Raw genomic sequence first — 16,789 nt, forward strand, 5'->3', positions numbered from 1 at the left:
GTCGTTTCAGTTCGTTGAAAGTGACGTGGAAATGAAATGGATATTATTTCCTCGTGACAGCTTTTATTCTCCGGTATTTCTTCATAGCTTTGAATACAGCTTTCTCTCGACATTGGTGTGTGTTTATTTACAGACTAATGACACAACCATCAGCCAGTAAAACCGTCGTCCAGACTCAAACACCTGTGTGCACGTCTGCGTTTGATTTGATCATTTATTTTTTAGTCAAGTAGTAGAGGACAGCTAGTGTTTTGGTCTGTTTCGTTTGCTTTTTGTTTTTGTCGTTACTCTCAACTCTCTGAAGCTGAACATGTAAAACAACAGATGCAGTGAGGCATGTGTTGTTCATATATGTGTGTGTGTGTGTGTGTGTGTGTGTGTGTGTGTGTGTGTGCGTGGATCATGGATGCTGATGCCTGTCTGATTTGGTCCTTAGAGACTTGCTGGAAGAGAGTTTGGTATCTACAGGTGTATTCACAGAGTCCTGTATAACCTCTATCCAGAGCCACCAGCTACGTCACATCCAGTCCTGTATAACCTCTATCCAGAGCCACCAGCTACGTCACATACAGTCCTGTATAACCTCTATCCAGAGCCACCAGCTACGTCACATCCAGTCCTGTATAACCTCTATCCAGAGCCACCAGCTACGTCACATACAGTCCTGTATAACCTCTATCCAGAGCCACCAGCTATGTCGCATACAGTCCTGTATAACCTCTATCCAGAGCCACCGGCTACGTCACATACAGTCCTGTATAACCTCTATCCAGAGCCACCAGCTACGTCACATACAGCCCTGTATAACCTCTATCCAGAGCCACCAGCTACGTCACATACAGTCCTGTATAACCTCTATCCAGAGCCACCAGCTACGTCACATACAGTCCTGTATAACCTCTATCCAGAGCCACCAGCTACGTCACGTACAGTCCTGTATAACCTCTATCCAGAGCCACCGGCTACGTCACATACAGTCCTGTATAACCTCTATCCAGAGCCACCAGCTAAGTCGCATACAGTCCTGTATAACCTCTATCCAGAGCCACCGGCTACGTCACATACAGTCCTGTATAACCTCTATCCAGAGCCACCAGCTACGTCACATACAGTCCTGTATAACCTCCATCCAGAGCCACCAGCTACGTCACGTACAGTCCAGTATAACCTCTATCCAGAGCCACCGGCTACGTCACGTACAGTCCTGTATAACCTCTATCCAGAGCCACCAGCTACGTCACGTACAGTCCTGTATAACCGCTATCCAGAGCCACCAGCTACGTCACATACAGCCCTGTATAACCTCTATCCAGAGCCACCAGCTACGTCACATACAGTCCTGTACAACCTCTATCCAGAGCCACCAGCTACGTCACGTACAGTCCTGTATAACCTCTATCCAGAGCCACCAGCTACGTCACATACAGTCCTGTATAACCTCTATCCAGAGCCACCAGCTACGTCACGTACAGTCCTGTATAACCTCTATCCAGAGCCACCAGCTACGTCACATACAGTCCTGTATAACCTCTATCCAGAGCCACCAGCTATGTCGCATACAGTCCTGTATAACCTCTATCCAGAGCCACCGGCTACGTCACATACAGTCCTGTATAACCTCTATCCAGAGCCACCAGCTACATCACATACAGTCCTGTATAACCTCTATCCAGAGCCACCAGCTACGTCACATACAGTCCTGTATAACCTCTATCCAGAGCCACCAGCTACGTCACATACAGCCCTGTATAACCTCTATCCAGAGCCACCAGCTACATCACATACAGTCCTGTATAACCTCTATCCAGAGCCACCGGCTACGTCACATACAGTCCTGTATAACCTCTATCCAGAGCCACCAGCTACGTCACATACAGCCCTGTATAACCTCTATCCAGAGCCACCAGCTACGTCACGTACAGCCCTGTATAACCTCTATCCAGAGCCACCAGCTACGTCACATACAGTCCTGTATAACCTCTATCCAGAGCCACCGGCTACGTCACATACAGTCCTGTATAACCTCTATCCAGAGCCACCAGCTACGTCACATACAGCCCTTCATAACCTCTATCCAGAGCCACCAGCTACGTCACATACAGTCCTGTATAACCTCTATCCAGAGCCACCAGCTACATCACATACAGTCCTGTATAACCTCTATCCAGAGCCACCAGCTACGTCACATACAGTCCTGTATAACCTCTATCCAGAGCCACCAGCTACATCACATACAGTCCTGTATAACCTCTATCCAGAGCCACCAGCTACGTCACGTACAGTCCAGTATAACCTCTATCCAGAGCCACCGGCTACGTCACACACAGCCCTGTATAACCTCTATCCAGAGCCACCGGCTACGTCACGTACAGTCCTGTATAACCTCTATCCAGAGCCACCAGCTACGTCACTTAGACACTCTCCAAGCCACCTGCCAGACAGGCTGAATATGATGTGATACTGCCAGCATCTTCTAATCATTCTAAATCCAGCTTAAAAAGTCACTTCTACTTCTACTGGATAGTCTACCTGTTTGCCCCCCCCCCTTTTTCCCCAGTTGTATCCGGTCAATTACCCCACTCTTCGAGCTGTCACGGTCGCTGCTCCGCCCCCTCTGCTGATCCGGGGAGGGCTGCAGACTACCACATGCCTCCTCCGATACACGTGGAGTCGCCAGCCGCTTCTTTTCACCTGACAGTGAGGAGTTTCACCAGGGGGACGTAGCGCGTTGGAGATCACCCCTTTTCCCCCAAGTTCCACCTCCCCCCGAACAGGCGCCCCTACCGACCAGAGGAGGCGCTAGTGCAGCGACCAGGACACATACCCACATCCACCTTCCCACCCGCAGACACGGCCAACTGTGTCTGTAGGGACGCCCGACCAAGCCGGAGGTAACACGGGGACTCGAACCGGCGATCCCTGTGTTGGTAGGCAACGGAATAGACCGCCACGCTACCCGGACGCCCCCCCCCCCCCCTCACCTGTTTGTCTTTTGCTCCTTTTTGAAATTTTAATGATTTGTGTAGTCTGTTTTCAATTCTTTTTTTATTTTTTATTTTTTTCTTTATTTCCTCGTTTTTATTCCTTTCGCGCTGTGCAGGACTTTGGTCAACATCGGCTGCTTTATAACATGCTTTATAAATGAACTCTCGCCGGGGCGCCGCATGGGCTAGCGGTTAGCCTAGCCTGCCCCGCTACTGCGTCCTGTCAGACCGCCCTCGGTGTCTCCTCCTCGGCGCGGCTCCGGGCAGGGCGGCGCTCCCTGGGACCCACAGCGCATCAGACCGAGCTCTCGCAGCCGATCCGGCGCCGGCTCTGCCAGCCAACAAACGACGACAGAAAATGTCGACGCGGACAAAGACGCCGCATCGACGGTTCTGGGTGAGGCCGCCGCAAACGTGAATTCGCACCGCCGTGTGTGTGTGCGTGTGTGTGCGTGATGAATATTTATTGTGTATTAGTTCGGATGCGGGAGATTAAAATGACATCCGGCTCTCTAATCAGCGGAATTATTCTCGCGGCCCGGCTGATGGGATATTTACACCCACGCACGGCGTGTGCGCCCACGCTTGTGAAGTGCACATGAGGACCCGCTGAATAAAGCCGCTAATGGCTCTGACAGCTACGGGGATGTAAACCCCCAGGGTAATGGAGGGCGAGCGAGCGAGAGAGAGAGAGAGAGAGAGTGTGTGTGTGTGTGTGTTTCAGAGACCAGGCAAATGTATCACTCTCTAAAGCCATTTCTCTCTCTCTCTCTCTCTTTTTTCCTCGCTCCCTCTCTCCTCCTCCTCCCCCCCTCCCCCCCCCCCCGGTGTGGCAGATGAATAGGGGCGGACATGATAGCGGAGGAGCGTGCACGTTGGGTTTATGCGCACGCCCTTGCAATGTGCACATTTGCCTCCCAGCAATAAGTAGTGCATCAGACCAACCTATCTCTGTCCCCATCGCGGGTGTACACTGACACACACACCACACACACACACTGTCACACACACACACACACACACACACACACACACACACACACACACACACACATTTACACACACACATGCTGGTAATGAAATCACAAGGCCTCCATATCTCTGCTATCACAGAAAGATATAAACCCATTAGCTTGTTCCTTTGGGCATGGACATAAACACTCACACACACACACAGACACACACACAGACACACACAAGGTTTGTCATTACGTGCTGTAAAGCTTTTCCAATTGTATTATCCTTCTGATGTCCCTTTCTCTGTTGTCTGTTCCAATGCCCAGGGTGGATGGGACAGATAGGGTGCGTGTGCGTGTGTGTGTGTGTGTGCGTGTGTGTGTGTGCGTGTGCGTGTGCATTGTGGGGGAGTGGGCATGTTGCACACCGCCGGCGTGGGGTAAAACGGACCACTCTGAGAAACACATTAGCTGATGATCGTCTCCGCAAACTTTCGCCGTGTGCTTATTTATTTATTTATTTCCATGGCGTGCCCCCCCCCCCCCCTCCGCGGGCCGTGCTCTTAAGTGCGTCAGCGTGATGGGAGCCGTTGCCGCGGCCTGCGTTGCTCGGAGCGCCACCCGCTGTTGTAAATGAGCCACCGGGTCACGTATGCCGGTGGCTGGTAATGGATGCTTGCTCCTTTTTCTTATTTTTAAGGTTGTGCCGTCCCAGTGTGGATGATGTTGCACAGAGACATGATGTTATATGATCTGATGTGTTGCCTTGAGTCTCTCTCTCTCTCCCTTCCCTCTCTCCTCTCTCCTCCCTCTCTCCTCTCACCAGTGGGTAACTCTCTCTAAGCAGCTCCACTGGAGCGGTTGATGAGGATCCAAGTCACAGCTCACACTTGCTGTAAATCCACTTTTTTTGGAGGGGGGGCGGGATTTCCCCCTTTTTTCTCCCCCAAATTGTACACGGCCAATTTCCCCGCTCTTTCTGAGCCGTCCCGGTTGCTGCTCCCCCCGCCCCGCCGATCCGGGGAGGGCTGCAGACTTAACACACGCCTCCTCCGATTCACGTGGAGTCGCCGCTTCTTTTCCCCTGACAGTGAGGAGTTTCGCCAGGCGGACGTAGTTCCCCCTCCCCCCTGAACAGGCGCCCCGACCGACCAGAGGTGGCACTAGTGCAGCGACCAGGACACATACCCACATCCGCCTTCCCACCCGCAGACACGGCCAATCGCGTCTGTAGGGACGCCCCGACCGGGGATTCGAAACTGGCGAGGCCCGTGTTGGTAGGGCAATCTGCTCTTTCAGCACGGCTGTAGTGTCACGGGTTAGAGTCGCCTGGCCGTGATCCCACCGTCCACACGTGCTAATGAGAATAAGGTGCTTCGATACTTTGTATAATTATGTATCTACTTTGTAATCATCCCGTTTGTGTGTGTGTGTGTGTGTGTGTGTGTGTGTCTGTCGGCCCTGTGTGATGGCCTGGCGGCCTGTCCAGGGTGTCTCCCCGCCTGCCGCCCAAATGACTGCTGGGATAGGCTCCAGCATCCCCGCGACCCTGAGAGCAGGATAAGCGGTTTGGATAATGGATGGATGGATGGATAAAAAGAAAATGTGATGAGGGGGATGCCAAGCAGTGTCCAGGTGGCGACCACCGTCACCATGGCGACCTGGGAGGAGGACAGACTGCACATGCACACAAGGGAGACTCGCATCACACCATTCACACGCACAGAAGAGGAGAAAGGAGAAGACGTCATTCAGAGAGAGAGAAAAGACATGAGAGACGAGAGCAGTTTACAATAATCAATAATCTATACGCCATAATCTATACGCCATAACCTCGTCGGCAGAACAGTGGCTGGTAAATTCACTTAGACAGAAACCAACCCGCCATGCAGCCGGGTTGTGAAGCACTCGACTTAAAGTCAACTAATTATGGGCTAATTAAGGCGAAAAGATGAGTTTTAAGTTTGATTTAAAGGACTCAAAAAAATCCAAACTTAAAACTCGTCGTTTTGCCTTAGCCTACAGGAAGTAGCCTACAGAAGTAGTAGTGTTGGTATCAGTGTTGGTAACGAGGCTGGCGGGTGGCTGGACACTACATTACCCCTGTGGAGCCCACTGCAGTGATGCCACTGTGGTAAGAGATGTTTTGGGGTAACAAAAAAAAAGAAAGGGATGCACTGCATGCGACATCCAGTCACAACATGTCAGACACACATTGATACACACTCCGCCACACACACACACACTGTGCTCACAAACGCACACGGACCCACACCCATGCACCCCACCTACAAAAAATTGTCTCACACACACACATCCCAGTGGCATACCCGTCTCCTGATGTGCTAACAAGATCTTCCTCCTCCTCCTCCTCCTCCAATCTCCTTGCTCCAAAGTGATCGCAGGAGTCGAACGGCGCCACAATGAAGCGCTCGGCAGGAGCGAGAGAAAGAAGGAGCGAGGGAGGGATGGAGAGGGCACGAACACTTTTGGTTCTGCAACTCTTTTCAGCCGCCCTGAGAAAATTAGTTTTTTATTGGACACAAAGGAGCCTTTTTATCTCTCCCCTCTCTCTCGCTCTCTCTCTCTCTCTCTCGCTCCCCCCCCCCCTCCACTTTCTCCTCTTCGCGATATTTCTCCCTTCTCGGTCTTTTCTCTCCGTGTCTAGATATCGCTGTTTTTTTTCTTGAAAGGGAGATTTTTCTGCTAATGACTTGATAAAAGGAAGGGCCGTCTGAAATTCAATTACAGTAGATTCAGAGTGAAGACCATCATTTGCACCGTGGGATGGACAGAAAGAGAGACAGACAGACAGAGAGACAGACAGACAGAGAGACAGACAGATTCATGGGTAGATGCTCTGCATGAGGTAATTTTCTGTCACCCTTTCAGTGTTTATATATATATATACACTACCGTTCAAAAGTTTGGGATCACCCAAACAATTTCGTGTTTTCCATGAAAAGTCACACTTATTCACCACCATATGTTGTGAAATGAATAGAAAATAGAGTCAAGACATTGACAAGGTTAGAAATAATGATTTGTATTTGAAATAAGATTTTTTTTACATCAAACTTTGCTTTCGTCAAAGAATCCTCCATTTGCAGCAATTACAGCATTGCAGACCTTTGGCATTCTAGCTGTTAATTTGTTGAGGTAATCTGGAGAAATTGAACCCCACGCTTCCAGAAGCAGCTCCCACAAGTTGGATTGGTTGGATGGGCACTTCTTTGAGCAGATTGAGTTTCTGGAGCATCACATTTGTGGGGTCAATTAAACGCTCAAAATGGCCAGAAAAAGAGAACTTTCATCTGAAACTTGACAGTCTATTCTTGTTCTTAGAAATGAAGGCTATTCCATGCGAGAAATTGCTAAGAAATTGAAGATTTCCTACACCGGTGTGTACTACTCCCTTCAGAGGACAGCACAAAACAGGCTCTAACCAGAGTAGAAAAAGAAGTGGGAGGCCGCGTTGCACAACTGAGCAAGAAGATAAGTACATTAGAGTCTCTAGTTTGAGAAACAGACGCCTCACAGGTCCCCAACTGGCATCTTCATTAAATAGTACCTGTTAGAGCCTGTTTGTGCTGTCCTCTGAAGGGAGTAGTACACACCGGTGTAGGAAATCTTCAATTTCTTAGCAATTTCTCGCATGGAATAGCCTTCATTTCTAAGAACAAGAATAGACTGTCGAGTTTCAGATGAAAGTTCTCTTTTTCTGGCCATTTTTGAGCGTTTAATTGACCCCACAAATGTGATGCTCCAGAAACTCAATCTGCTCAAAGAAGTGCCCATCCAACCAATCCAACTTGTGGGAGCTGCTTCTGGAAGCGTGTGGGTGCAATTTCCTCCGGATTACCTCAACAAATTAACAGCTGGAATGCCAAAGGTCTGCAATGCTGTAATTGCTGACAAATGGAGGATTCTTTGACGAAAGTAAAGTTTGATGTAAAAAAAATCTTATTTCAAATACAAATCATTATTTCTAACCTTGTCAATGTCTTGACTCTATTTTCTATTCATTTCACAACATATGGTGGTGAATAAGTGTGACTTTTCATGGAAAACACAAAATTGTTTAGGTGATCCAAACTTTTGAACGGTAGTGTTATATATATATATATATATCCCCCAGTTGTATCCGGCCAATTACCCCACTCTTCTGAGCCGTCCCAGTCTCTGCTCCACCCCCTCTGCTGATCCAGGGGGGGCTGCAGACTACCACATGCCTCCTCCATACATGTGGAGTCACCAGCCGCTTCTTTCCACCTGACAGTGAGGAGTTTTGCCAGGGGGACGTAGTGCGTGGGAGGATAACGCTGCCCCCCCCCCCCGAACAGGTGCCCCGACTGACCAGAGGAGGCGCTAGTGCAGCAACCAGGACACACACCCACATCCGGCTTCCCACCCGCAGACACGGCCAATTGTGTCTGCAGGGACGCCCGACCAAGCCAGAGGCAACACGGGGATTCGAACCGGAGATCCCAGAACAGACCGCCACGCCACCCGGACGGCTGTTTTTTTTTTTTTCTTTTGTTCCTTGACTTTTAGTACGGCGTTCATACTTTTTCCCGTGACCCTCATAACATGTAGAGGATTTCAATCCCAGACGACGGCTGGAAGAGTCGGCGGTCTTGAGCCCCCGTCTCGGGTGTCTGCGGATCATAGAAAGAAAAATCCTTCTGTTGTAGCGGTCTGCAAAAAATCATTTGGATTTCTCTTTTTGGTGTTTCCTTGTATTTTTTAGGTTCAGTCACTCAAAGCTGTGCTCCCAAAGCCCAGATTCTTACATTCTAACATTGTTAGTATGTGGGCCTATATCTCACTGTTCTGTCCTCAGAAGGCCTTCCTGACTTGATGAAACTCCCAGACACTCTCTCTTCTCTCTCTCGCTCACTCTCTCTCTCTCTCTCTCTCTCTCTCCCGCTCTCTCTCTCCCTCCTCTCTTCTTCCCAGACACTCCTCTCTTCTCTCTCTCGCTCACTCTCTCCCTCCTCTCTTCTTCCCAGACACTCTCTCTCTCTCTCTCTCTCTCCCCCTCCTCTCTTCCTCCCAGACATACTCTCTCTCTCTCTCTCCTGCTCTCTCTCTCCCTCCTCTCTTCTTCCCAGACACACTCTCTTCTCTCTCTCGCTCACTCTCTCTCTCTCTCTCCTGCTCTCTCTCTCCCTCCTCTCTTCTTCCCAGACACTCTCTCTTCTCTCTCTCCTCGCTCACTCTCTCTCTCTCTCTCCTGCTCTCTCTCTCCCTCCTCTCTTCCTCCCAGACACACTCTCTCTCTCTCTCTCTCTCTCTCTCTCCCTCCTCTCTTCCTCCCAGACACACTCTCTCTCTCTCTCTCTCTCTCTCTCCCTCCTCTCTTCTTCCCAGACACACACTCTCTCTCTCTTCCCCTCCTCTCTCTCGCTCTCTCTCCCTCCTCTCTTCCTCCCAGACACTCTCTCTTCTCTCTCCCGCTCTCTCTCTCCTCCTCTCTTCTTCCCAGACACTCTCTCTTCTCTCTCTCGCTCACTCTCTCTCTCTCTCTCTCCTGCTCTCTCTCTCCCTCCTCTCTTCTTCCCAGACACACTCTCTTCTCTCTCTCGCTCACTCTCTCCCTCCTCTCTTCTTCCCAGACACTCTCTCTTCTCTCTCTCGCTCACTCTCTCTCTCTCTCTCCTGCTCTCTCTCTCCCTCCTCTCTTCCTCCAGACACACTCTCTCTCTCTTCCCCTCCTCTCTCTCTCGCTCTCTCTCCCTCCTCTCTTCCTCCCAGACACTCTCTCTTCTCTCTCCCGCTCTCTCTCTCCCTCCTCTCTTCTTCCCAGACACTCTCTCTTCTCTCTCTCGCTCACTCTCTCTCTCTCTCTCTCCTGCTCTCTCTCTCCCTCCTCTCTTCTTCCCAGACACACTCTCTTCTCTCTCTCGCTCACTCTCTCCCTCCTCTCTTCTTCCCAGACACTCTCTCTTCTCTCTCTCGCTCACTCGCTCTCTCTCTCTCCTGCTCTCTCTCTCCCTCCTCTCTTCCTCCCAGACACACTCTCTCTCTCTCTCTCTCTCTCTCTCTCTCTCCCTCCTCTCTTCCTCCAGACACACTCTCTCTCTCTCTCTCTCTCTCTCTCCCTCCTCTCTTCTTCCCAGACACACACTCTCTCTCTCTTCCCTCCTCTCTCTCTCTCGCTCTCTCTCCCTCCTCTCTTCCTCCCAGACACTCTCTCTTCTCTCTCTCGCTCATTCTCTCTCTCTCTCTCCCGCTCTCTCTCTCCCTCCTCTCTTCTTCCCAGACACACTCTCTCTCCCGCTCTCTCTCTCCCTCCTCTCTTCTTCCCAGACACACTCTCTCTCCCTCTCTCTCTCTCTCTCTCCTCTCTCTCTCTCTCCTCTCTCTCTCTCTCTCTCTCTCTCTCTCTCTCTCTCTCTCTCTCTCTCTCTCTCTCTCCTCCTCTCTTCTTCCCAGACACACACTCTCCCTCTCTCTCTTCCCCTCCTCTCTCTCGCTCTCTCTCCCTCCTCTCGTCCTCCCAGACACTCTCTCTCTCTCTCTCTCTCTCCTCTCTCTCTCTCTCTCTCTCTCTCTCTCTCTCTCTCTCTCTCTCTCTCTTCCCCTCCTGTCTCTCTCACTCTCTCCCTCCTCTCTTCCTCCCAGACACACTCTCCTCCCTCTCTCTCTCTCTCTCTTCCCCGCCTGTCTCTCTCACTCTCTCCCTCCTCTCTTCCTCCCAGACACACTCTCTCTCTCTCTCTCTCTCTCTCTCTCTCTCTCTCTCTCTCTCTCTCTCTTCCCCTCCTGTCTCTCTCACTCTCTCCCTCCTCTCTTCCTCCCAGACACACTCTCTCCCTCTCTCTCTTCCCCCCCTCTCTCTCGCTCTCTCTCCCTCCTCTCTTCCTCCCAGACACACACTCTCTCTCTCTCTCTCCTCTTCTCTCTCTCTCTCTCTCTCTCTCTCTCTCTCCCTCCTCCTCTCTTCCTCCCAGACACACTCTCTCTCTCTCTCTCTCTCTCTCTCTCTCCCCCTCCTCCATCCTCTGTACTCTGCTGTTGCCTTCCCCTCCCAGCGGGGAATCGGTTTGTCGTGGTTACCAGGTGACATCACGTGGGCCTGGGCAAGGGTGCACACCGGGAGAACGAGAGGGACGGATGAAAAGAGAGAGGTAGCGAAGAAAGGGTTTCGAGGAGTAAAGAAAAGAGCCGGTGTTGATGCTGTTTATCCCAGCGGTCGTCCGTCCGTCCGTCCGTCCGTCCGTTTTGTCTCTGCAGAGTTCCTTCTTTTTTCTGCAAACGTAAGTTTTCTGTAAAACCTTGCAAAAAACAAAACCCGTTTAATCTTTTACAGCGGACAGGAAGGACCCGACTTTCAGAGCCACAGGCCTCTGCAGCCGCTGCTTTACACCTGGCTGAGCGAATGAAATAAGCAAAACTAATTTGGTCACATCAGGTTAGAGGAGCAGCAAGAGGTTTCTTGTTCTTGGAAAACAACCGCCGCTTTAACGTGTCCATACGGCGTTTAAATATCATCAGAAGAAGAAAACAGCATCCTCCTCAGGTGTTGGTAGTTGCAGTTTAAGAGGGTTGGCTTACTGTTGATAACATCCACACACACACACCCCCCCACACTATCTCTCTCTCTCTCGCTGTCTATCTCTATCTCTCTCACTTCACTGCAGAGTTACACTCCCAAAATACTATCTTCCTCCCCGCTCACACACCAAGAGGCTCCCTCCTCCTCCTCTCCTCCATTTCTTTCTGTGACTCACCCCTCGCACCCTTGCTCCCTCTCCTCTCATCTACTTCTCGCTCTCCACGACCCACCACGGGATTCTCACCCCACCCTCCCTCTTCGCCGTTGTTATTTACCCCCCCCCTCCAATGGTCACCTTTCTCTTCCTCCCTCGGCGTCTCCCACTTGCTTCCCACCCCTCTCACCAAAACACACACAACCGTAGAGCTTCCATCCTGCCGGTGTTCACTGCAACCCTAATTTAACACACCTGGTTCTACTAATTCCCTACTTACCAAGACCCTGATTAAGTGGCCTGGATGTGCTGAGTCCGGGTTGGTGTGGAAGATTTCTTTAATAGTTAATACACACACTTTGGTGTGTACAAAAAGTTGCTGCATGAGGTCCAGGGAACGCTTTCTACTTGAACCGGAAGACAAAGAGTTGGCCGCTGTGGATTTACAGACTTTTTTCTGCAAAATGCAACGTGCCTTTTATGAAAGCCACCCAGTTTCTGGAGGGTGAATAATTTGTTTATTCCCCCCAATTTGTGTTGTTTGCTTGACAGCAACTTGCTCTTTCTATTCTCTCTCTCTCTCTCTCTCTCTCTCTCTCTCTCTCTCTCTCTCTCTCTCTCTCTCTCTCTCTCTCTCTCTCTCTATATATATATATACATATATAGATGTTTGTTTTTTTGCCAAAATGATGAAAGAACAGTTGAAAAGGTATCGCTATAACAGTAGCGTGAACGCCTGTGTTGGGAATGGGAGCTGTGTGTAAACTCGCGTGTGCAAAAATAAAAACATGACGTGAAACAGGACTGAACAGGTCGCAGTGACACGTGTGGAACAGGGTTGAGCTGTTGACCGACACGGCCCGGATGTGGGACGGCAGCGCTGACGGAGATGAGAGTGGCTGTGCTGCTGGAGATCCAGGAAAACACACACCCGGTGTAGAACAAGGACGTAAGGTCCTGCTCCTCTTCCTCTCTGTCTGTCCCATTCTCCCCCCCCCCTCCCTTTTTCCATCCTCCCCACTTCCGCCGTCCCCTCCTTTTGCTCTCTCTCTCCCCCCCCTCCTCCACCCAGTGCAGTCTGTGTCTCCATGTTGAAGGAGCCACATTGTGCTTTTACCATCGTCTCTAACTCAATCAGTTCCCATTAGACCTGAATCTCCTCGTTCTGAGCCCATAGAGCAGCGCTCTAACCCAATAGAATGCCCGTAGAGGCCATTATGAATTAAGCTAACCCATTCACAACACTTGCACAGTCCACACACACACACACACACACACACACAACAGTGGTAAACATACATCCAGCATTCATTGCAAAGAAAACGCTCATCGGCCTAATCCCATCATGCAGTCGTCGCTTATTCACAATCATTTTTTGAAGCTAATCCTATCAACCAGGGGGAGACACACACATGCATACACACACACACACACACACACACACAACTCATTCACAGTCCTTGCTATTGGCACTCCTTGAGTGAATAATACCACTTTTTTGATAATCGACATGCGTTGATGCTTGTGCGTGTGTGTGTGTGTGCGTGTTTGTGTGTGTGTGCGTGTGAGTGTGTGTGCATCCAGGAGGCTGTAATAGCATGTGTATTGTTGTCTTTATGGCCTCAGTGCCTGCATATTATGGTCAGACACGAGGAGAAGACAGAGGAGGAGAGGAGAAAATGTCATTCTGTCAACAAGGTTATCTCTAACAGATGGACGGTGTAGGTTCTCCTCTCCTCCACACCTCCGTTATACTCGCTGCCCTCCTCCTTATCCGCTCCATCTCCTCCATGGATACCCTTTTTTTTTTCCCGACCTGGGATCAGTCGCTGACAGGAAGTGATGGAGCGTTTCATTCTCCCTCTTGTTCTCGTCGCTCTGACGTCCCTTTGTTTTGAAGGAGGAGTGCAGCCGAGTGCCCGGCGTACCGCCACCTCCTCTGTGTCCCGCCACCTCCTCTGTGTCTCGGGGATGTCGACTGAAAAATGGCCACTTGAAATACCCTGCATGAGCTTGCCAAATCCGGGGTAGGTAAGATTGAAAGGCTATTAACTGAATTATGTCTTGGTTGTTGTCTCATTCTTTTCTGTGGTGTGTGTGTGTGCATGGGGCGGGGTGGGAGTTCTTCTGTTATCATCCTTGACCTCTGACCTCAGCTATGAGGAGCGAGCCCGATACCTTGAAACCATTGTTCAGCACCACCAGGAGCCAACCACCTTCGAGGATTACGCCGCGCGGGTCTACAGTCCCGCCCCCTGCATACACGCCCCCTCTGACACAGGTGAGACCTGCACCACGAGGCTCTGCAGCATCCGTTTGCAGTCAGCCACCTCAGATAAACCGTCCAGGAAGTGAAAGTCCGGTTGGCCTCGTAGGCCAGCAGAGGTGTGAACGTCAGTCCTAAAGCTAGCCGGTAGCGCTGTATGAGCAGTCCTAAAGCTAGCCGGTAGCGCTGTATGAGCAGTCCTAAAGCTAGCCGGTAGCGCTGTATGAGCAGTCCTAAAGCTAGCCGGTAGCGCTGTATGAGCATCGCTGTGTTCGAAGGGTTTTAAATATAGATTTTCCTACAAAACCCGATCTCTTCCTCCAAAATCTGTATCCTAACCCGCTCGCGCTTGAGATTTTACGTTTGGCGGTGATGCTCAAAATGCTCTTTAAGATGCACAAGTAAGGTCCTTCACACTGGTTGATAACACGCCTGCAGCCCCACGCCCTGGTCTAATCCAGCTTCACATCCTAGGAGCCCAGTTTCAGATGCAAGGCATTAAGCCAGCCAGCCCCCCCCCCCCTCCTGTCTCCAAAGCGGCCAGGAGGACAAATCTGACGTTATCTGATGTCTCTGGTAGTCCCAGACGTCGGTCTCAGATAGGTGGGATCATCTATGACTGGATGTTTTTCCCGTTTCCATGTTTTTCCCCATTCTGTTTCTGGTTAAACCGACTCTCAGATGCTGAGGGCGTCCGGGTGGCGTGACGGTCTATTCCGTTGCCTACCAGCACGGGGGTCGCCGGTTCGAATCCCCGTGTTGCCTCCGGCTTGGTCGGGCGTCCCTACAGACACGATTGGCCGTGTCTGCGGGTGGGAAGCCGGATGTGGGTATGTGTTCCTGGTCGCTGCACTAGCGCCTCCTCTGGTCGGTCGGTGGGGTGCCTGTTTGGGGGGGGAGGGGGGGAATAGCGTGATCCTCCCACGCGCTACGTCCCCCTGGTGAAACTCCTCACTGTCAGGTGAACAGGAGCAGCTGGCGACTCCACATGTATGGGAGGAGGCATGTGGTAGTCTGCAGCCCTCCCCGGATCGGCAGAGGGGGCGGAGCAGAGACCGGGACGGCTCGGAAGAGTGGGGTGATTGGATGGGTGCAATTGGGGAGAAACGGGGGTGGGGGGGGGGGAGGACTCGGATGTTGCGCTGTTGTATTCTGTATCAACCAAAATCTGGGATGATTTGTCACGATATTATTCTGTCTTGTTTTTTTGGAAACGTGAAAAAGTATTTCAGCCTTTACTGAACAGTAGGGAAAAGGGGGCACGCTTATATACACGACACATGTTTCATTTGTGTGGTTGAGCCTTTGTCACATCCTGTTGTATGATGTGTTGACCCGTTGCACAACAAGAGATGGGCAGTAGGTTGCAACGTGTGGTAGAATTACACAACTGTGTGTGTGCGTTTACCACCCAGAAGTGTGAGCACGGTTACTTCGCCTCCAACGACCGCCCCCTTCTCACCAGCTACTGTGTCCAGTAATAATAATAATAATAATAATAATATTAATCATGATGAAAACCCTCCCGCTTTGAGGCTGAACAGCATCCAGAACAAGCCGAGAAGCGCGGCAGCTGAGACTCGAGGGCTCGGTCCAGACTCCGCTTCTCTTTAGTGTGGTGTTTTATTTATTTATTTATTTATTTATTTATTTGTTTATTTAATTGCTTTGTCACTGTGTGTTGTTCAGACCCAAAGCCTGTTTCAGATCACAGGATTACCGTACCGTTCAGCCAGATAACTTATTTTTTACTGGACGTCCGAGTGGCGTGGCGGTCTATCCCGTTGCCTACCGACACGGGGATCGCTGGTTCGAATCCCCGTGTCGCCTCCGGCTCGGTCGGGCGTCCCTACAGACACAATTGGCCGTGTCTGCGCGGGTGGGAAGCCGGATGTGGGTACGTGTCCTGGTCGCTGCACTAGCGCCTCCTCTGGTCGGTCGACGGGGGGGGGGGAATAGCGTGATCCTCCCACGCGCTACGTCCCCCCCGGAGAAACTCCTCGCTGTCGGGTGAAACGAAGCGGCTGGCGACTCCACATGTGTCGGAGGAGGCGCGTGGTAGTCTGCAGCCCTCCCCGGATCAGCAGGGGGGGGCGGAGCAGAGACCGGGACGGCTCGGAAGAGCGGGGTAATTGGCCGGGTACAATCGGGAAGGGGGGGGAAAAAAGGAAAAGTTGACAGCGGTTGCTATGAAAATAATGCCCCCCCCCCCCCCCCAAGTGTGCAGAACTGAGGCGGTCTCTTGTTGAGCCGGTCTGGAGAAACGGTACAATCCCGTGTCCTGAAATGAGCTCTGCTCAGATTGTTGAAGCTCTCCCTCCCGTTCTTTCTCTCCGTGTGTCTGTTGTCTCTCCCTGACAGCGGGTTAACTCACTGCCTCCTCCCCCTAACAGCACAACGATGATCAAACATTTCTCTGCCTTTCTGTTCTTGTATTTTTACTTTCCTCCTTTCTTTTTTTTTTTGTTTTTGTTTGTCTCTTTTCCTTTTTTGCCTATTTTGATTTGATTTCTTCTTCTGGTACTTTTTTTTTTTCTCCTTCTGTTGTCCCCCCCCCCACCCCCCCACCCCCTCTTCTGTAGATCGTATTGTCTCACTTGCCTATAGCTAAAAGGTAAGCCTGGTCACATGACTGACACGCCCCGTTCCGATTGGCTCCTCCTAACGATGTTCCGGCCTAACCTAACCCCGTCCTCTCCTTCGATTCAGCCTCCCTGCCTCCGTTTGCAGTTCTCTCTTGTCTTTCGCTCCGCCTCTCACGCTCACGTTTCTTCTTCTCTGTTTTCAGCGGCGGCGGCGGGTGTGCATGCTTCCATCACGGCCCTCTCAGCTGCCGCGCCCTCTCTCTTTAGAACGGACGTCAGGATT

General features: G+C 51.1%; 1 protein-coding gene across 1 annotated transcript in view; it reads left to right on the plus strand.

Annotated features, from left to right (window-relative positions):
* ralgapa1 (Ral GTPase activating protein catalytic subunit alpha 1) overlaps positions 1–16,789 on the plus strand; it is a 130,097-nt gene that overhangs the window by 105,135 nt on the left and 8,173 nt on the right. The window contains exon 44 of the mRNA XM_056295551.1: positions 13,812–13,936. Within this exon, the coding sequence (XP_056151526.1) occupies positions 13,812–13,936 (125 nt within the window). The remainder of the gene's footprint in view (positions 1–13,811; positions 13,937–16,789) is intronic.

The sequence above is a fragment of the Lampris incognitus genome, chromosome 16 (genome assembly GCF_029633865.1).
Source record: "Lampris incognitus isolate fLamInc1 chromosome 16, fLamInc1.hap2, whole genome shotgun sequence".
NCBI lineage: Eukaryota > Metazoa > Chordata > Actinopteri > Lampriformes > Lampridae > Lampris > Lampris incognitus.